The sequence below is a fragment of the Zalophus californianus genome, chromosome 12 (assembly GCF_009762305.2).
Source record: "Zalophus californianus isolate mZalCal1 chromosome 12, mZalCal1.pri.v2, whole genome shotgun sequence".
Lineage (NCBI taxonomy): Eukaryota > Metazoa > Chordata > Mammalia > Carnivora > Otariidae > Zalophus > Zalophus californianus.
This window is the reverse complement of record NC_045606.1, coordinates 66165428-66187771: the sequence shown is the minus strand read 5'-3', so window position 1 is coordinate 66187771 and position 22344 is coordinate 66165428. Positions and strand designations below refer to the sequence as shown.

The 22344-nt window shown below is 41.9% G+C and overlaps 1 protein-coding gene across 7 annotated transcripts in view; it reads left to right on the top strand.

The window, feature by feature from the left end:
• Nucleotides 1–22344, top strand: part of ELMO1 (engulfment and cell motility 1) — a 553802-nt gene that overhangs the window by 148855 nt on the left and 382603 nt on the right. For all 7 annotated transcript variants that reach the window (XM_027573071.2, XM_027573068.2, XM_027573074.2 and 4 more), the window contains 2 exons: nucleotides 1924–1964; nucleotides 2939–3011. In XM_027573071.2, the coding sequence (XP_027428872.1) occupies nucleotides 1924–1964; nucleotides 2939–3011 (114 nt within the window). The remainder of the gene's footprint in view (nucleotides 1–1923; nucleotides 1965–2938; nucleotides 3012–22344) is intronic.

The window sequence follows — 22344 nt, the reverse complement described above, 5'->3', positions numbered from 1 at the left end:
TGAATCAGACATGAATGAAAAATTATGAAATTCCTCTCTGATCCCTCAATGAGGGAGTCTAATTCTGGGAGCTATTGTTTTAGGTGCCTTCTCCTACATCAGCGGCAACGCTTTCTTGGTCTGATCTATTATTGCAGTGTAACTGAAGGCTGACATCCAGCCCTGTGATTTAGATTTCAGTTTTGAGGGGGCAAAACGTAAGAGGAGGGGTCTAGGACTGGCAGGTTTTCGTGAAATACGATTAGCCTGGAGAAGTCTCTGGCAGTTGGAAGTGCAAAGTCCTCTTCTTCTGGGCAGAACTGTGTTCCTAAAATTCCTTTATCACTTGGTTGTGAGAACACCTTTGCCCCTTAACTCACCGCTGAAGCCATAAACAGTGGAGGAGTTCTTGCGAAGCCCTTGGCTTGTATAAAATGTAGGTTCATTGTAAAACCAATCACCATTTCTCATCTTATTCTAAAGGAGACCAGCTCAGGATGTCGGCGTACTCCCAGCACCTTCCCACCCCTCAGTGATTCTAGGTGCCCCTTCTTCCCACTGGGTTTTTAGTTTAGTCAGGCATTCTTTTGAACACATGGCGGCGGACTCACTCATAGAGGCCAGACCTCTGGTGGGTGGGCGTTCATTGGGGGAATCCTGTAGACCGAGATTTTAGCTGGGGCTGGAGGCCCTTAGAAAGGACTGTGAATAGTGTTCAGAATTCACCAACAGGGTAGATATAGTAGCGTCGTGTCCAAAGGCAAGGATGTAAAGGAGAAAAATGGAACCTATTTTGTGATACAAGAGGGTGAGAAGCCAGAACCCTAACCCTTTTTTGAAATTTTTTGCTCTTTGTATTAATTCTCATTTAATTTAATTCTTATAGCAGCCCCGAGGAGTGGATAGGCCCTATGCCTGTTTTACAGATAAATTGGTTGAGGTTCAGCAAATTTAAGGAAACTGTAGGTTACACGGCAGGCAAGTGAACAGAGGTAGGATTTGAAGTGATTCTGCTTGATTCAGAATTCCCCTCCCCATACCACATTGCCCTTCAGAGGCACAGAAGGAGAACATGTTTATATGTAGACAGCTTTTTGTATGTTTGTATCTGAAAATCTAAGATCATGTGTTGTATTTCTTTGATTTTTCTTCCCCCTTTGTTTCTTGTCTGTGATTTGTTCTTTTGGTTGACACACTGCCGCCCACCCCAGGGGGCAGACCGTGTCTGTTTGCATCCGAAGTAGAGAAGTTTCAACATGCCTGGGTGAGCTGTGTGTGTGTCTCTCTGCTGCATTCCTTCTCTCAGGAGGCAGGCGGAGCACAGCTGTGGCTATTTGGCCCAGAGCACAGCTGTAGTCAGCCAGCCAGCCAGTTGACACCGCGGCGCATGGTGTCACGGTCTCATTACTCAAGTGTGTCCAGCTCAAGCTGCTGCCTGATTGGCGCTGGTCAGGGCCACGGTGAAGAGGAGAATTCTATGCACTTTGCAGGAACAATTTCGCAATGCCTCATATTGCCTTTGCCACAGGGTCTCGTAAAAATACCATGAATCCAAGCTTGTTTGCATAAAGCCAAACTGCTGGTTGCCGGCCTCTGTACTACTCCCGAGGAATTCCGGTTATCATTTGACCTTGGGGCTTTCATTGCCGCTATGTTTTCATCTCGATTTTAACGCAGCTAAGTTAAAATACGATGCACATTTTGTTCAACTAATAACATTAAGAATCAAAAAGAGGACCACAAGGGCAATAAATGATTAATGTATTTGGTGGGGATGGCAGTAGATTATACTTGGAGAAAACCCACTTATTGACAACAACCAAGAATAGCAAATGTAAATTCTCCTTACATAGATATCTTTTTATTAGGCTTCTTTTTCTTCTTCCTTTTATTTAAAATGATGAAATGAAACTAACAGTGTTTCCCTTTTTTGCTATTTTGCAGAAAAAACCGCTGTCTGCAATAATAAAGGAAGTCTGTGATGGGTAAGTATTACTTAGGATTCGTCTGAGTTGCTTCAGTCCACAAATTGAGAAGCTAATAAAATATTCCTTAGCAATTATAAAATGTTATTCCTCAGCCACTCCTTGACCTGCCCATCACGAATTACTATGTAAGATTTACATGCCCTCTTATACCAAAAAATTACTGTTATTCCTCAAAGAGCAGAAAGTGTGAAATGGCTGGCTTATGCACACTGGGATCGCTTTTATTTATTTTGAAAAGTTGTGGTTCATTCACCCTACTCAGCAGGGAGCAGTCTGAAGTTCCTGAGGTTAAATACACACTTCATCTGATATAAATTGAGAGGACCATTTAGGTTCCCATAGAAGATAAAAGAATTTAAAAGACAAGCCTGTGTGTAATTTGGCAGCCGCAGGAACTTCCCAGTGTTAGAGCTTCCCTCCTTGTCTTTGGCTGCTCTAACAATGCAAAGGAGAAACACTTGGAGAAGTTGCATGAGGTTTTTCTGCTATGAGAGCGGAATTATGAAGCGAGTCTTACTTGGAGTTTATTTAAGACCTGGGATACTTAATGGGAATGTTTCCATTTTGCAGCAAGCATACTGATTGGGGGATTGTAGAACACAGAAGCAATGGGAATGAAACAATTATCAAAAATTTAAATTGCATCCATTTCTTTTGTTTCCCACTTTCTGCTCCACTCCTTCAAAATGGGGAGGAATATAACTTCGTATTTAAATACCCCTGCTCAAAGCCATGAAGACGAAATATTCCAGGCACTAGGTGTGGAATAAGACCAAGAAGACCAAGATGATCCACATAGGAAATGGTTGGTCAGGCTAGTGTCCTTTTGTTTTAGGAGCTCCATTGTGGGGTATATTGGGTGTAGGCCCACTTCCAACTGCAGGGTGCTTCATTCATCTAACTGTGTCACGGTATAGAAATGAAAATGACCATTGTTTGTTTTTCTGATCAGTTTTGCTTGTGTTTTTAAGGTGGTCCCTTGCCAACCATGAGTACTTTGCACTGCAGCATGCTGATAGCTCAAACTTCTATATCACCGAAAAGGTAGGTCAACCACGTTATCTAATCTGGGACACTCGTATCTAAAAAAATGAAAACATGACTGATATTTCCTCTGTTCAGGACTAGGTGAGACATGGTGGTCTAAATTTTAAGTCTCTACGGTCCATGAAAATAGAGTATACCTTGCAAACAACCGCTACTTTAGTATTAAGGCAATATTCAGCCCATTGCAGAGTGAAGACCAGACACGTTTCTGCATCCCATTTTAGCAACTACCCTTGCCTCCTAACAGTGAATTTACTAATTATTTTTCTTTCTTATTCCTTGGTTAAAGCATTTATTTGATGTTTAATGACTCCTTTCTCAGACTTCTTTTTTTGAAGAACGATCTCTAAGTCCTTTTTAAAGTAGTTGAAACAGTGACAAGAAACCTTCCAAAGGTGGCATTGTGTAGACACGGAGTGTTCTGTGACTCCTGGGTACTTGCTTTCTTCTTGGGTGTTTTTTTTTTTTTTTTTTTTTTTTTTTATTCTTCAGGAAGCTTGGAGGAAGGAAGGGAGTGGTGAAGACTGCAGTGGTTCTGGCAGCAAGTAAAAGCAATGTCTTAGGGAGATCTTGATAGGAGAAGGGAAAGCTAATATGGGCCAGGCCCATTTGTGGATTTCTTCCTCAAGAAGAACCTGTGTTATACAAATTACTGGCTTTGGTTAACAGATAAGAAACTGAATCATAGAAGTCCGATGGCTTGACCAATATCTCAGGGTTAGTAAATGATAGAATCAAAAAAGAAGTCCAGACTTGGTGTTTCTGTCACTTTGCCTTTTGGGAATTTCTAGAAGAGCTTAGCATTTAGCTCAGTTTTATGGAGAATTCACTGAAATACATAGAGCCAATATCGTCCTTGTGGAACTTCATAACTTTGTGGGCTTGGTGGGGAGGGAAGGGTCAGCCCTGTGAACAGTTTTCATTACAACAAGGTGATCAGCACTGGAACAGAAGTGAATACAAAGTGCTCCTGGAGGAGGGGACATTGGGTGACCCTCAGGCTCCAGGCTTTGTTCCTCCCAATAAGCAGTCCCTAGAATGACTGTGAGTTTACCCGTGAATCAAATGGTGGTGCAAGGTGGAGGCAGTAACAAGGGTTCTGTTGCTCTGTGAGGGCTTGCTCTCCCCAGTGTGTGTGTGTGTGTGTGTGTGTGTGTGTGTGTGTGTGTGTGTGTGTGTGGAGGGGACATTGGGTGACCCTCAGGCTCCAGGCTTTGTTCCTCCCAATAAGCAGTCCCTAGAATGACTGTGAGTTTACCCGTGAATCAAATGGTGGTGCAAGGTGGAGGCAGTAACAAGGGTTCTGTTGCTCTGTGAGGGCTTGCTCTCCCCAGTGTGTGTGTGTGTGTGTGTGTGTGTGTGTGTGTGTGTGTGTGTGTGTGTGTGTGTGTGGAGGGGACATTGGGTGACCCTCAGGCTCCAGGCTTTGTTCCTCCCAATAAGCAGTCCCTAGAATGACTGTGAGTTTACCCGTGAATCAAATGGTGGTGCAAGGTGGAGGCAGTAACAAGGGTTCTGTTGCTCTGTGAGGGCTTGCTCTCCCCAGTGTGTGTGTGTGTGTGTGTGTGTGTGTGTGTGTGTGTGAGAAGGGGTGTTATTCAGTTCAGCCCAGAGGGAGTATAGTGAGAGGCCTGGAAATGCTTCTTAGAAATGGCTTTGTTCTTCCCAGATGGACCCTGGAATTTTCATAACTGATCAGGTTTTCCTCTTCATACTAATTGACAGAAAGTTGAGAGTAAACAAGTAGACTAGATTTCCTGGTCTGTGTTGTATTTAATTTTGCTTGTTCCTTTGATTCATTCCACAAACACTTAGTTTCCTGTCTTTATTTCCTCTTAGCTTCATTTTCTCAATATTTTCCATTTATTCTATACCACATTTATATGCTCTGCATGCTATTTTTTGTGACATAAAGAGGATATAAATAAATAAGTTAAATGTTCGCAGTTAAATGTATTGCTGTGGCTATCTTTCAGCAGAATTCTGCCTCGTTTCAACTTGGTTCGCCTTTTAGAGATAACTCAAATATTACAACTTTTGGGGATGTATCGGAAAAGCTTGGATAGAATAGAAGTTATATAGGGTTTTTCAAATATCACCAATTAGTGGGTGTGATATCAATTTTGTTGGCTGCAATAGCATTAAAAATGAGAATATAATAGGATATGTCACAGCACATCACCTGTGTTGTTTGTAAATCCTTGTATTTTACGTACATATACACAATAACATGTATATCGTGCTGGATTTTCCCCCTGGGTTGGGGTAAAACCACAGTCAAAAGTCATGGAATCACAAGTAGCCCTGCCTTTGATTCACCTGTATTGGCTTGTGTCCCCTGGGGTTGTCCTGTCTTCTGTCTTCATTATCAGGGGACCTCAGTTTACTGGAGATTACTACGACGAGACTGAAGGGAGAACCTTTCAGAAATGTACGTTTTCAGATCCCACCCTCAGAGACTCAGACTGAGCTGGCCTTGGAAATGGCCTAGGATTTTGCATTGTTTTAGAGCTTCCCTGGAATTCTAATGTGGAAAGCCCAGGACCACTTGGAGGAATACAGGTCTGGGACAGCTTTTTGGTACCGGTACGCTGTGTACCAGACGGTGTGCATCGTGAACAGAAGTTACGCTCTAAGTTTGACTTAGGAGTGTGTTTGTGTGCTGCCAGTTCTTAGGCTAATTTAAAAATTCAAATAATATTTATGCTTCTGTTCTAATTAAAATTAATATATACTCAGAAAATTACAACTCCGCAGAACAGTGGGAAAATTGTTATTTTATCAGGCATCTCAGTCATTTTTTTTTAGAAAATCTTGCGTTGCCTGAGGAAACTGTTAACATTGAGTTTGAAAGGGACCGCCACCTAAGTCTGTCACCCAGTCTGGCCATCTTCAGTGGGCGGTAGCAGAGATTATTCTTCTATTAAGAGTTTAGGGAGTGAGAAGACTTAGCTTCCCACTCATTGCCCTTTGTTTGTAAATAAAATGTCATCACTCTTCCTCCCGCAGCTGTTCCTGGGCAACAGCTGTGTGTGCATGTGACACAGAACTCGACTTGATATGCACAGGGCAGGAGAGGGACCTCGGATCCTGGGAGCAAACTTGGCTGCCTCCAGTCTGCTGTTAGGTCCACCTAGTTCCTTGCAAGTGCTCCTATAAATACAGCCCATTTTCCATTTTGAAATAATGTATTTAGTATCATCTTGGTAACTTACAGCCCAGTAAGTTGTTAGGTAATACTTGCATCACTATGGTAACCGGTGATTAATTTTTAAAACTTATGCATGTTCTTCTTAGTTGCTGATTTTCCCTTGCATATGAGGTGGTCTCCCTCCCTCTGCCAGAGATAAAATACACCTGTAATTTTAAAGAAGAAGAAAAATTCTCCAGGCTCGACATGCTAACACATTTTGTGACTGACGGATGGGTGCTTGGGACTCTCTTCTAAGAGACTTGGGAAGGCACCTCCCCTACTTTTCTCATGTTATCCAAGCATATTTTCCAAAATAGTCTTCATTTGCTTATTGGGTCATTAACTTTGGTTTTTCAGTGCGGTGGGAGAGATTGTCATGTTGGGCAGCTCTCAGCAAAAGCATTGCATGCAAATCCCTTACAGAAAGTTAAGTCAGCTACTCACAAATTCAGATTCTGCCCCAGAAACTTTTATATTTCAGGGTGATGTCCGAGAGAGAGAGAGAGAGAGAGAGAGAGGGAAAATAAAAAATAAAAAGTGAATTGTGTATCTTTTTTCAGTTTATTGAGGTATAATTGACAAATGAGATTGTAAGATATTTAAGTGCACATCGTGGTGATTTGACCATAAGTATATGCTATGAAAGGGTGCCCCCCATATAATTAACACATCTATTACCTCACCTATTTATTTATTTATTTGATGGGAACATTTAAGTTCTGCTTTTTTTTTTTTTTTAGATTTTATTTATTTATTCATGAGAGACAGAGGGAGAGAGAGAGAGAAGCAGAGGGAGAAGCAGGCCCCCAAGGAGCAGGGAGCCCGATGCGGGACTCGATCCCAGGACCCTGGGATCATGACCTGAGCCGAAGGCAGACGCCTAACCATCTGAGCCACCCAGGCGCCCAAGTTCTACTTTCTGCAAAGCTTTCAGCAAATTTTATTTACATGATATAACATTATCAACTATAGTTATCATATTTTACATTAGATCTCCAGACCTTGCTCATCTTGTTAAGCTGAAAGTTTGTGTTCTTTTACCAGCCTGTCCCTATCTGCGCCCCCCTCCACTCCAGCTCCTGGCAACCACTTTTCTTTTTCTCCAGGATTTGTTTATTTATTTTAGAAAGAGAGCGTGAGTGGGGGGAAGGGGAGCAGAGGGCGAGAATCTCCAAGCACACTCCCCGCTGAGCACGGAGCCTGACCCGGGGCTCCACGTCACGACCCATGAGATCATGACCTGAGCCGAAGCCAAGAGTCAGATGCTCAACCGACTGAGCCACCCAGGCGCCCCAACCACTCTTCTACTCCCTGTTTCTATGAGTTTGACTTTAAGTGATACCATGTAGCATTTGTCCTTCTCTGTCCCACTTATCTCACTTAGCATAATGCCTTCAAGGTCCATCTGTGTTGTTGCTAATGGCAAGATTTCCTTCTTTCTCATGGTTGAATAATATTCCATTGTACCCATACACCGCATATTTTTTACCCGTTCATCTGTCGACAGACACTAAGGGTGTTTCTGTACCATGGCTGTCATAAATAATGCTGCAGTGAACATGGGAGTGCGTGTGTCTCTTCGGTAGCCTATTTTCATTTCCTTTGGGTAAATATTCAAAAGTGGGGCTGCTGGTTCATATGGTAGTTTTATTTTTGAAATTTTGAGGAACCTCCATACTGTTTTCCCTATTGGCTGCACCAATTTACATTCCCACCAACAGTGCATGAAGGTTCCCTTTTCTCCACATCCTGGCCAACACTTATTTATGTATTTGTTGATGGCCATTCTAACAGGTGTGAATCATTTTAGTTTTGATTTGCATTTTCCTGAAAATGAGTGATGTTGAGCACCTTTTCATGTACTTGCTGGCCATCTGTATGTCTTTGGAAAAATGTCCATTGAGTTTCTCCGCCCATTTTTTTAAAGAGGATTGTTTGGGTTTTTTGCCATTGAGTTGTGAGAGTTCTTTGTATATTTTGGATATTAAGCCCTTATCAGATATATGATTTGCAATTGTTTTCTCCCATTCCATGAGTTGCCTTTTCATTTTGTTGATGGTTTCCTTTACTATGAAGAAGGCTCTTTAGTTTGATGTATCCCACTTGTTTATTTCTGTGAATTGTATGTTTACTTTAAGTATTCCAGTAGAATTTGTCTTCCCCCAAAGAGTTGTATATAGAGCAAGTGCTAAACATTTCAGCTCATTATCTCCTTTCCGTCTGCTGATGCATTTTTTTGTGTCCATTTTACAGTGAGGGAGGTGAGACCAAGCAATAGATTGTTGAGGTCATGCACGTGGGCAGTGGTCAAGCTGAGGCTTGGACCCAGGGGGGTCTTTCTGCAAAGCTTTCTAGGTCACCTCCTGGAAACCCTCGGTCCCCACTGCCTGGGCCCCAATTTGTTTATGAAGCCTTTTCTCTACTGACCCCAGGCCAGTGATCCTGATGGTAACCAGCTTAAGAAAATAAATACAGGAAGCTACAGCCTGTGATCACAGCTTCAGTCTGTGGCTTCTTTATTCCCTAAGAGGATAACTTGGAGGAAGTTGTAACAGGTAGTCTTCCACTCACGAGGGATTAGCAAAGTACAGTTGACACTTGAACAATAGGGGTTTGGCCTACACGAGTCCACTTATACATAGACTTTTTTAAATATAAATACAGTACAGTTACTATAAATGTATTATCTCTTCCTTATCATTTTCTTAATAACATTTTCTTTTCTCTAGCTTCATTGTAAGAACACAGTGTATAATACATATAACATACAAAATATGTGTTCATCGGCTGTTTATGGTATTGGTAAGACTTCCAGTCAACAGTAGGCTATTAATAGCTCAGTTTTGGGGGAGTCAAAAATAATATGTGAATTTTTGATTGAGTTGGGGGTCAGTGTTCCTGACTCCTGTGCTGTCACTGGTCAACTGTACATTTTCATTTGCCTTTGGTAGGGACTGTATAATTGTCTAAGGTAGTATTATTGCACTAATACTTTTCTTTTTAGGAAAGTTGCCTGGTCATCCTTAACCCTAAGCATGCAGAGAGCATGGGGCATGGTGAGGGGCACCATTAGTACACTGTATACTCTACAGTTAATCCCTATTACCATCTGTTGCAAATGTATGAAGTATCCTGATATACCTTGGCAAGATCTTATTTAGATGAATTCTTACTGTGTTAGTAAGAGAGATGACTATGCCTCATTCAGGCTCTCTCAGCAAAGCTGGCCCCAGCAACCTTTGGGAAGGAAATGAGGTCATTTGAGGGGCACCCCTTTTTATTCCATTCTTATTTCCCAGATGCTCTGGGTTCTCAGAGACCTTGAGCCTCCCAGAACCTGGGCAGATAGGGATTTTGTCCCTGGGATTCGTATGTCCCACCCAGTCAGGAGACCACCGGATTATCATGTGGAATTCATTTCAGTTATCATGCATTGAGTCCTGGCCTCCACAAAGAGCTTAGTGAGAAGAATATGTTCCATTCTCTGCATTTGTGATCTCAAGGTCTAGTAGAGGAGATAGTCTTGGAATGGGCACAGGTTTTGAGGAAGGGGAGGAAATAACCAAGTAATTATAGAAGGGAAGAGGGAAGCGAAAGGGTCCTGGAGCAGGCTAACTACGTCTAACCTGAATTTGGGAAATATATTCCTTCAAAGACTGAACTTCCTCCCTTTGTGAGTTTTAGCACCGTGGCAGGCCAGTTTAGGAGTTATTTGGTTGGGGGTTGCAACTGCCATGAACATTTGTTGGATGCTTGCTATATGGCAAGCTCTCCCCGCCAAGTGCTTCACATGGACTGTTGGTCTTAATGAATCTTCAAAAAAAAAAAAAAGCCTATGAACCAGGTTTTATTATTACACATTCCATTTTACAGAGGGCACAACTGAGGCTCTGGGGTGTGAGTAAGTGAGCTGAGATTGGACCCAGGAAGACCGATTCCAGAGCCAGTGTCCCACGCTTTTAGGCTGTTCTGTGAGACGGGCAGGCATTCGGACAGTTCTCATCATGCCATACCACGAATGGGAGGTACGCCAGCTCTTGGAGCCAGAGATGAAGAGAGGTCTTTCCGTCCTCTTCTTTAACCTCCCTGGTTTCCTCTGCTCAGCGTCCTCATTCTACCAGCTCTTGGTGCTCCAGAAAGCCTTTGATTCTATATACACCTTTGCCCCAGTAACCCAATTTGATCAGCGCTGCTAAGCTGAGTATTTTGCCTGAGAAATTCCACAAAGGTGCACATGCCATCAGTAGGGCTTCTTTTCCATTTGGGACCGGGCTAGTGAGCCCAAGGCAACTGGTTCCATCTCTGTGTGGGAGGGTCAGCTTTGTACACAGATGGCGGATGGCACCTCTGAATGGGCTCAGCTAACACAGGGGTACATGTCTCTGTTGGTCGCTACACAGAACGAGAGCAGGGCTGTCGTGTGTCTGGCTCAAGAACGCCATAATGAAAACAATTCAAACTTGTACATGTGCCTTGGATAAATTTTATTTCAAACATGCCCCTTTTTGTGTGATGGACATAGGCTGTCTCATAAAAGAGTAGGGGTATTTGTGTTAACCACATCTTCCTGTTTCGTGTTGGTGTCCTTAAGCACTAGACATTTCACGCCAACTTGGTTCATCTTTTCAAAGTGGCTAAAACTTTGTGGGCTTGGAGGTATTTCTGAGAAAAGATTGGGAAATTTTCTTCTATTTTAAGCATAATGTGAAAGTGTAAAACTTTTTTAAGTAATAAAATTATAGGACAATAGAATTAGTAGTAGCGTTTTTCAAACTGTAGGTCATCACTCATTAGTGGGAATGAAATCATTTTAGTCAGTCAGGAGAGCTTTAAGGATGGACTATAAAAGAGTACAAAAATAACAGTCTATTATGGGTGTTGTTTTGTGAAATATTTGCTTCTCATACATTAATAGGTAATACGGGGATAGTCTTAGTTTTTCCCTTGGTTTGGGGTCAAAAATGTTTGGAAAGTCACTGAAAAAATCATTACAAGGGAGGGTTAACTAGGGAGAATAAATACAAGGCTGTATTTAAGTTTACTAGTTCAAGAAAGCCTCACGTTCGGAGTGTGCTCTTCCCTGAAGAAAGTAACACACATACACAGACCACCACCACCAAACAAAATACAAAGTGAGGCATGTCTTTTCTTGGGGAGCCGTCCTGCTCCTGGTTCCTGGGAGGAGCAGCTCTATGACCTGGTGCCATGTGTCCTCCTGTTGCCCCACAGCTAATGGCACCAGGTGCTGACACCTTACCCTAGCTGGGCCCCCATGCAGGCTCTTCCGGGAATCTGAAATTGAGAGGTAAGTTGGGTGATGGTGTTTGCTGAAACGGGAAAGTCATATAGAATCACATTTGATGGCAGATAAATCTTCCTGCAAGCTAACTACAGGGCTTGGTGGACTGAGCCGTAAGGGCAAGGAGTAAAACCAGCCTGCAGGAAGGATTGAGAGTAAGGGGGACGAAAGGCCCTGAGGGAGTCAGAAGAGGTGGAGAGGGAGAAGCTCCCTATCCTGATTTCCCTTTCTGCTGTTTCCTGTTTTTGCACCCTTGTGAGAGGACCTGCTGGGGCTTTTCAGTCCTGCCCCTTTACTTAAACCACCGCAAGTTGGTCTTCGTTACTCTCCATCAAAGAACTTCCATTGGGATCAGCATCTTAATTTGAGCAAACCAGAGCCCAGGGATGTTGTGAATTTCCTGACCCAGCCACATGACATTGCCTTTTCTGCTGCCTGTGGTACAAGATTCTGGATTCGTTCAGCGGAAGCCACTGTCTCTGCCGCGGCAAGCCTTCCCCCTCTGCCAGGTGTGACCAGCACAGGCCACCACCTGCAGACCTGGGCCAGTGCCCCAAGCCTGGCTCTCAGCAGGCAGGAATGCAAAGAGAAATGTTCCTGCTTTTCACCTTGCCTTGTGCCTTCAGCTCTCCTCCGGCTCCTGACTCTAAGCATTTCTCTCCTGCTGCCCCTTTGCTCTCTCCCTTGTCTTCCCCTTACAACCTGCTGCCTGCTGTGGACTTGTTAAGGACTGCACGTTCACATGCGCCCTGCTGCTGAGTTCTTTCTTTTTTGACTTGTGATTGAACCTGACTTCTGTTACGGATGCTCCCTGACCTAATGTCTGCTGGAATGCCTGTCACCAGCTTTTGGAAAGCACTGGACTCTACTAGACAGGCTACTTGTACTGGATCTGCCAGCTCATAATCCAGGTCTGTCAAACAGAAGCAGCCATGCCAGAAGAACAACAACAATAACCACTGTGTTTGCATATATTCGGTAAAACAAACTTGTATTGACTTCCCCTGTGTGCCAGCTCAAGATAGTTCCAACCTTCATGATTCTCAAAATCCAGAAGGGGAGAGAGACAAATAAGTATTTACCCCAAATTAACCAGTTACAATTGTGTCACAACGGACAGATGAAAGCATCCAGACCTAATTTAGCCTGGAGCAGGTGACATAAGCAGAGATCTAGGACAAAGGTGGAGGGGGTGGCCCTTAAAATGGGCAAGATGTGTCGAGAGAGTTTTTGCATAAGCCTCAATTCTCAAGGCCTTGTCAGGCCATAAGGATTTTACACTTTTTTTTTTTTTTTTTTTTTTAAGTAGGCTCCATGCTGGGCTTGAACTCATAACCTTGAGACCAAGACCTGAGCTGAGATCAAGAGTTGGACGCTTAACCAACTGAGCCACCCAGGTGCCCCTAGGATTTTAAACTTTATTCTGAGAACACCAGGGAGCCTTCAGAGGGTTTTAAGCTAAACCATAAATAATTGGACTACAGACTCCCCTGTGATTAGTTTGCATACACCGTAAGGGAAGAGTCAGCCTATGCTAGAAATGATCAGAAAACCTTTTACTACAGAGAGGAAAGAAATGCAAGGTATTTTGAAATATATCTAGAGATTGACATCGAATGCTGGGTGGCCCTCTTTGATTCCAGGGAGAAAACGGGACCAGATAAGAATGTTCTTGAAATGTGTGTTATCTATTAACCTCCTTGATATCCTGGCTAAGGTTAATAATAACACATTGCAGTTAAATAAAGCTGCCCTTTTATTTATTTTCACAGTGATATCTTCTTGATGAATTTGTTGATTTGCACAGCCAGATAAAATGTTAACATATAGGGGCACCTGGGTGGCTCAGTCGTTAAGCGTCTGCCTTTGGCTCAGGTCATGATCTCAGGGTCCTGGGATCGAGCCCCACATCGGGATCCCTGCTCAGCGGGGAGCCTGCTTCTCCCTCTCCCACTCCCCCGCTTGTGTTCCCTCTCTCACTGTATTTCTCTGTCAAATAAATAAATAAAATCCTTAAAAAAAAAAAAAGAATGCTTTAAAAAAAAACTGTTAACATATCGTTACCCAACTAACATACCCAATTTTAACTTCCCTTTTGGGTACTCCTAATTTAGAATGCAAAAATTTTCTAATTTATATTCACAAGAAAATAAGTAGAAAAAAATCTGTAATAGATTGGGGCACAGAAGTACAAGAGGGAGAAAGTGATTTGCTCAGATTTGACAGTTAAACACGTGCTGGGGTGAGAAAGATAATGAAGTGCCTGATTATTCATAGAGTTTTCAGTCTAGAAAGTAGACTAGATTGACACCAATTGATGATTGATGGGGGTCACGTTTGGAAAGATTATTGGGAATATGATTTTTGAATCAGTTAGGTTTACATTTTTGGACCTATATGATTGAGTACGCATTAAAAAAAATCTTTTAAGTAGGATCTGAACTCTTCTGCTTTATTTTTTAGTTTATGTGCTGCCAAAGCAAGCATTCTGCTTTATTTTTTAAACATCTGACTCATACACCATAAAATCTGCCCAATTAAGATATACATTGCAATGGTTTTAGTGTATTTACAGTGTAATATACTCTCTAGATAGTAAGTCTGTGTCCCATCCCCCTGAGGTATTTTCATTTTCCAAAACAGCAGCTCTCAGACTTAAATGTAGATCACGTCTCAAATCTAGAGATTTAGATTCAGTAGATCAAGGCTGGGGTTTGAGCATTTTTAACAAAATGCTGGTGGTCCTAGTGCCATATTTGAATACTACCACTAGAAGTGGGAGCAAGCCTCTGGATCTTTCCCCTGATTCCTGCCTGTGATGAAAACCCATATTATGAATTCTTATTGGCTTGTAGGCCTGGGTACTCCCTGTACTAGAGGCCTTATTCTGGTTGGTTTCCACTGTTGCTGAGAGAGAATGAGGTCCAACTTCCTTCCTTCCTTCACCTGGCCATCAGTGTGGGCCACAGTCTAACCCCAGGCAACATTTTCAATTTGCTGTCTTTCTCTTGTTCCATCAGCTTTAGACAAACAGCCTTCGTGTTCTCCAAATAAACCTTACTCTTGGAATTTAATTCTGCTCCTCCTCCTGCCCCTCTCCCCCATTGTATTTCAGGTACAACACTAGGTGCTGGGGATAAAGACAGGAAATGACATACTCCTTGCTTCTGGGGAGATGACTCAGCAACAATCACACACTGGAAACAAAGTTATTAAAATAACCACCACTTCAGGATGCTTACCTCCTCTCCTTAACCCACCCTCAATTGTTTGAGCAGGAAGAAAGCACCCCGCTTGAGCACGAGCCGGGGGAGGAGCACAGGGAGAAGCAGTCTCCCCTTTGAGCAGGGAGCCCCACTCAAGCTGGATGCCAGGGTCCTGGGACCATGATCTGAGCTGAAGGCAGTCGCTTAACCGACTGAGCCACCCAGGCGCCCCTTGCCTGAAATAATCTTAACCACAATTTTGGAGATTAGTTTCTTAATTCAGTCCTTTTGTAAATTTCTTCGCCCTTCTACTGCTAGCAGAATCCTTGCTTCTTTAGGTTACTGTCTCTTAGGTTCATTTGTTAGCTAATCAGAACCTACATCTCTTTACTGTTGCCTTGAACTGATGTTTTAACTATTTGTGCGCTAATTTGTATTTTCTTTCCTCTGGGCTTAGAAATGCCTTACAATCAAAAATTGTGTATTCCACCTCTAAATCCCCATGACAGTGTCTCACCTGGTTCCTTGAACGAAATAAGTAGGTGTTTGAGGACTGTTTGTTGATTTAATGTGATGCAGTTTTCTTTGCAGGATAGAAAGTAGTTAGTCTCAATAAATTATGTATGATTTTGGTTAATTCAATTACCAGAATATGCGCATACACTTTCAGATTATTCACTGTGGAGGAATTGTAGGGTGAGTAAATGAATCTTAATGCTTCTCTCAGAGTCTTAAATCAGTGTTAAAATGTTAGCTTTTGATCCCCCACGGCTTATTAGTTATCTTTCCCAAAATAAGTACTGTATATACATTCACTCTCTCTCTCTTTCTCCCCCCCCACACCTATACTTAGTTGGATATCAATTAAAATTTTTTTAAGATTCATGAAGTTTCATAAGATAATAATTAAACCAGTTGCATGGATTGAAGTACTCCCTATTTTGAAATAAATGATCCATTGCTGAGAATTTGGTCAACTTTAGGAATTTATCTCTAGTTCACAGCAATAGCCATGGGGAGGGAGAAATAAGAGCTTCCCCCTCCACCGTACCTTATATTATACAAATAAATCTTTATTGTGCAGATAATCAGCTAGTAATCCAGTTTCAAAGTCAGTATTATCATTCCTATTTTCAATGTAGCAAATAACAAACTCTAAGAATCAAACTGTAGTTGTGAATGATAATTTACCCTTAATTATGTGATAGTTCAATCTGAGAAAGTGTGTTTTACTTTATCTCACCGTGGGGAGCCATTAATATTCATGTGGCTCACCCATCTCAAGTTCTTTATTTCAGACAATTGGCTCTGAGGAAGCAGTGGTCACAGAAGAGGAGAGAGAATGCTAGCCTTAAATAAATACTTCAGAGTTTCCGTGAAGGAAAATACGGCCCATGACTTAGGAACCTTATTGGCATTCTCTACCCCATGCCCACACACTCTTTTCCATTAAATAAAAGAGAGGCTTACTATAGTCACACTCCACTATGGTGACCCATTTTCCAATAACCAGTGAACCACTGAATGCAACTGTTTGCAGTTGGCATTACATGTACATATGGTGGAAACAAGTCACCAAGAATAGAAGTTGGAGCAAGAATTTTGACCAACACAAAGAATGTTTTGAAATAGGTCATCTTGTATTTGCTTGTGTCTTAGTCCTTTCAGACTGCTATAAGAAAATACTGTAGACTGAGTGGCTTATAAACAACCAAATTTTATTTCTCACAGTTCTGGAAGCACCTTCATCTTGGCAGATTTGGTGTCTGGTGAGGGCCTCTCTTCTTGTTTCGTAGACGGCCATCTTGTCACTGTACCCTCACATGGCAGAAGGGAGAGAAAGCTCCCTACCATCTCTTTTAAAAGGGCATTAATCCCATTCATGAGGGTAAAGACCCACCTCCCCAAAGGCCCAATCTTCTAAAACCATCACTTTGGGCATTAGGATTTAACAAACAAATTTTGGGGAAACGCAAGCATTCAGTCTGTAGCACCTGGCCACATGCTAACCAACAGTGTTTTATAATCATCCCCGGACTTACATTTTGAGTTTCTTCAAGTCAGGAACCAAAAGATTATTAATATTATTAACATTTAGATTTTATTAGACCTATTAGATTTTTCCCAATTCAGTAGAATGAAGACAAAAGGCTGAGCAATGGGAAGTGTGATAGCCGTATGGTGCACCTGGGTATTTGATTCTTGTGATGTTGTTTGGGATAGGAATGATAGGTACTACTTTTGCTTCCCTCAGCCCTTTCTCAATCCATCAAGCCCAACTTGTGAAAACTGAAACACCCCCCCGCCCCCCCCCCCCCCACACACACACGTGCGTACATGCCTCAGATTGTCCTGCATTTTGCTCACAAGCTCTCCAGCCCTGGTATTGGGCTTCCACCAGCCACTGCCTTTTCTGGGAATGTCATCTCGCTGCTATCCTGCTGTTTTGCTCTCAGTGACTCAAACTAAATTTGCAGTAGTCTTTTTGAAGTTTTCTGTAAAAACATTTCTTGGGGTGGTTTTAGAATTTCCTAATTAGAGTTCGGGAATTGGATGGGAGCTATCATTTTGAATCATTTGGTGCTTTTCCTCTTGGGAAGACTTGGAAGAATATATACTTATTTCAGGATGATGGGGGAAAAAAAAAAGCCAGTCTAAGTTGAGTCACATAAATGAGAGAGTGCAGGAGAGAGGAGGTACTCACTGCCATCGGTATTACTCAGATGTCAGTGGTTTTATGACATGTTATTTAATGTTTACCACTGACTGTTGGTTAGAGGCTATCATGTTGATTACACAGGCAGCTTTTTTTTTTTTTTTTTTTTTTGCTTAGGCTCCCTAGCTTGGGTTTGGTAAGATATGACTGCTTCTAGAATTGCAGGCAAAGATAAATGCCAGAGGTCATGATAATTCCATGTCCTCTAATTCAGCTATTAAACCAATGAATAGATTGACTCAAGTACTCAAACCTTTAACTGTGAAATGCTCAGATACAGAATGAGTGACACACTCTGAAGGCAGGCACTTGTTTACCAAAAATGGCCCTAGAAACACTAGAACACTCCTTCTAAACAAAGCTACCAACAGTAAAAAACAAAACCCGTTATCAGTAGAGGAGAATGATTCTGTGACTCTTACAGTGTGTTCCAAAGCCAGCAACTTAATTGCACATTTCCTAAACACAATCTCATTCATGTGTTTTATACTGCAGAAATGAGATTTATTTTTGTCTAGCTGTTAGACTATGGTTCTCAAAGTTTTAGGATGGAAACACAATATAGACATTGTGTGTTTGTGTCAGGATAAAGGATTCATGAAACTATAACTCACTATACTACTTGGAAATCCTTTTTTGGTGTTAGTTTTAGTCTGTTATGTTCTGTATTTTTATTTTTAAAGTGTTTGCTAGGACCCATCAGGATGATTTTGTAATTATTAATGGTTGTGATCCATAGTTTGAAAAACATTTTATTACAAGGTCAAGGGCAGAGTTAGATTTCCTCACCTTTGTTATCCTAATATCTAGAAGAATGCTCAATAAATATTTATTTCATGAAAAATGAATACCCTCTACAACAGTAAATCAGTGACCCAAGGGCAGACTTAAGGGGTAGGTGTGAACAAAAATCAAAAGAAAAAAGAGAAATAAAAAAAGAAAGATAGAAAGGTAGACAGACGAGGGAGAGAGCAGAGGAAAGAGATCTTAACCTCCACCTGCTTGCAGCTGTTTTCAGGCTGTGACAGTGGGTGACATGGGGGTTCTAGGTTGCCCACTCTTTCCACTGTGATCACAGTTAATTTACGGTACTAATTGCTGTGTGATTATTTCTTTTTAATCTTCATTGCTCCAGTTATCTACTGTTGCATCAAAAAACACCCCAAACTTAGAAACATAAAACAAAACCCCATTATCAGTGGAAATGATTAGTTATACTCATAGATGCTCTGGGTCAGGGATTTGGACGTGGCAAAGCAAGGATGATGCCTTGCCATTGCATGATGATGTCTAGAGTCTCATTTGGAAAGACGCAGATTTCTGGCGGATGGAATCATTTGGAAGCTTCATCACTGGTATGTCTGGCCTCTGGACTGGGATGACTCAAAGGCTCAGCTCAGCTAGGACTGTAAATGGGAGTGCCTACATGTGGCCTTTGCATGTGGCTTGGGCTTCCTCAAAGCATGCGGCAGTGTTCCGGGAAGCTCCCTGAGAGGGCACTTTCTAAGAGCCAGTATTTCAAGAGAGCCAAGCAGAAGCTTCATGGTTTTTTGTGATTGAGCCTTAGAAGTGCTCCGGAAGGGGTGCCTGGGTGGCTCAGTCGTTAAGCGTCTGCCTTCGGCTCAGGTCATGATCCCAGGGTCCTGGGATCGAGCCCCGCATCGAGCCCCGCATCGAGCCCCGCATCGGGCTCCCTGCTCGGCGGGAAGCCTGCTTCTCCCTCTCCCACTCCTCCTGCTTGTGTTCCCTCTCTCGCTGTGTCTCTCTCTGTCAAATAAATAAATAAAATCTTAAAAAAAAAAAAAAAGTGCTCCGGAATCTTCTGTTCTACTCGACTGCTTGAAGCTGTCACAAGCCTGCCCGGATTCCAGGGGAGAGGGCAGGGGATCTTCCTCTCTGTGGGAGGAGTGGCAAAGAACTTTGGGGCTTTTTAATTAAGCCACTTGTATGCAACATCTTTTTACCTTTCTCTTTCAGGAAAGAGCATTCAGATAGGTTTACTACTTTCCAGAAGTTATTCAAAGATCAAACTCTGTACCTTTTCACTTTTGCTAGATTTCAACTCCTTCAGCTAAGAGGAAGAAGAAAACATTAAGAAAAGTAGAAGAAATTTTACATTAGTAAAACATAGAGCAGCAATGAGACGATTTTCACATTGATGAAGGACAGGAGGAGGAAAGATCTATTGCTTCTCTTTCTTGAGGGTGGGGAGCGGGGGGAACAGTGACTGTGTAAACTGAGGAAGTGTTCACAGGAATTTAGAGGGAATCCATTAGGCACTTTGATATTTACACCTTCTTTTGAGTACAGTTTTGGGGGATATTGGTTCACTTCCTTTACCATAGCTAAAGTTTAAAGTTAAAAAATAAAAGAGAGCCCTTTGTTACATCAGCTGCACTTGTAAATTGGTAACTAACTACTCTTCATTTTTCTTTCTTTCTTTTTCTTTTTTTTTAAGATTTTATTTATTTATTTGACAGAGAGAGAGAGGGAGAGCACAAGCAGGGGGAGTGGCAGGCAGAGGCAGAAGGAGAACCAGACTCTCCACAGAGCAGGGGGAGCCTGATGTGGGACTCGATCCCAGGACCCTGGGATCATGACCTGAGCTGAAGGCAAACACTTAACCAACTGAGCCACCCAGGCGCCCTACTCTTCATTTTTCAAAGAAACTCTTGAACTTGGTGCTGTAGCTAAAAAGAAAGATCTGAAAGACACCTGGTGAATTAGTTGCAGTCCTATCCAGTCTCTGAGACTGGTGTAGGTCAAGTTCATCTTGGCTATCAAGCATACGCTTCATTTCTCACTCCTATGAGGAGAAGAGTAACAAAGACCAAAAAATAACTTTAAAAATGATTCATTTTGTGATCTTATTTAAGATTTTCCATTTCATTAAGAGATGAATAGGAAGGGATAGCTTCCTCTTGCATTATGATTGTTTAAAATGTATTTCTTCTCTTTTGCCATTCTTTCTCTGCTCTCTAATGTTTGTTTTTCTCCTGTGACCCTGTTTCTTTCTTCCCGCCGATTTTTTCCTTTCTGTCTTTCTGTCTGTGACTTCATTTTTCTTTGACTCCGTCTTTCCATAGTAACATCTTTATGTTATTAGCCATCTTTTATTTTATTTTTTTTTAAAGATTTTATTTATTTACTTGAGAGAAAGCAAGTGAGAGAGGGCGAGCACGTGAGCTTGAGGGAGGAGCAGAGGGAAAGGGAAAGGGAGAAGCAGACTCCCAGCTGAGCAGGGAGCCCACTGCAGGACTCAATCCCAGGACCCCAGGATCATTACCTGAGCCGAAGGCAGATGCTTAACTGACTGAGCCACCTAGGCGCCCCTATTAGCCATCTTTAAAAAAAATGTTTCTTTCTGGTCTCTGTTCATCTACTTTTCTTTCTCTTCCTCTGTGTTCAAATGCTCTCTCTCTTGCAACTTCAGACTCGCATGCCCTGTTAGTTAGGTTTAGATTTTTAGATATAAAAAAATAACAAGATGCCACTTTACTAATTTAATACAACTTACATAAAATAGTCCTTTTCCCATTATTTGCTGCTTCTCAGCAAACTGATAGGAAGTATCGAATTTAAAAAATTTACTTAGAGTAAGCACTTTTGAGACAGAAGAAGAGTAAAAATTGTTTCAATGATCACAATCCTGTTACGCAGTGAAAACTAACATTTTAGTATACATACTTCAAACATAATTTGAGTTTGGGTGCATATTTGTTTTTGTAAAATGAGATCATAGCTTACACATTCTTTCATAACTTGCGTTTTAACCTAATACATAGTGGACATCTTAACGTGTTGTTAGTGAATATACTCTGTCCATTTCATTGTGCAATGACAATTAAAATGCTAATGCTGGCAAGACAATATGCCAGGCGCCCAGTCCATGGTCATCCCTCAGTGTCATATTTTCTATTTATTTGTCAAACTTCCTTCATGGTTGAAATACTCAACTCAATTTTAAAATCAGTTCTTTTTGTTTGGACTTTTTAATTGCCTTTTTCCCTCTTCCTTTCCCTGCCTTTTTATTTTTAAAACCCTGCTAACGTGTCCATTCTTTAAACTGAGTCTTTCTGTAATTATTTCACTCTTTCCTTACAAAATAAAAGTTTAACAATGAGTTAAAGAAACTGGGTTATCCTGCTTATGCAGTCCATTTGTTAAGGACCCTCTAGGCAGTAGCCACTTCAATGGGTGATTTCACTGAAGCACACAGAAGTCTTAGGGGCTTTGGGGCTTTGGGGCTTTAGGTTACACAGGTTCTGAGTATCAATTTTGTTTTTTTGTTTTGTTTTTTTTTCTAAAGATTTTCTTTATTTATTTGACAGAGACACAGCGAGAGAGGGAACACAAGCAGGGGGAGTGGGAGAGGGAGAAGCAGGCTTCCCGCCGAGCAGGGAGCCCGATGCGGGGCTCAATTCCAGGACCCTGAGATCATGACCTGAGCCAAAGGCAGACGCTTAACGACTGAGCCAGTTAGGTGCCCCCTGAGTATCAATTTTGGCACTGAAACCAAGATCTTCCATTTCAGGGGTTTTCAGAGGTGGTTTAGGAATTGCAGATGTATTTGATTTATTTTGAGCTATTTAAGCATGAGTGAAAGAATCAACATAAAATGTAATAATAGCTTCATCATTGTTAACTTAAGGTGCCAGGTTAAGTTGACTTTAAACAGACCTCCATAGGAAGCATTTCATTTCCTCCATCCCTGTGCATATATTTACACTTCTTATAAATGTGTCTTTGGGGAGATTGTGCTGTTTTACTTTGAATCAGGCATGAATCCATCCATTCATGCAAATTCATTAAGCAAGTGTAGGGCTGGCTCACAGAAGATCAGGGTAGTTCAGATATATTGGCTTAGGAGCATGGCCAGTGTCCAGTAACAGGTGAAAATCCAATTTTATTCCATG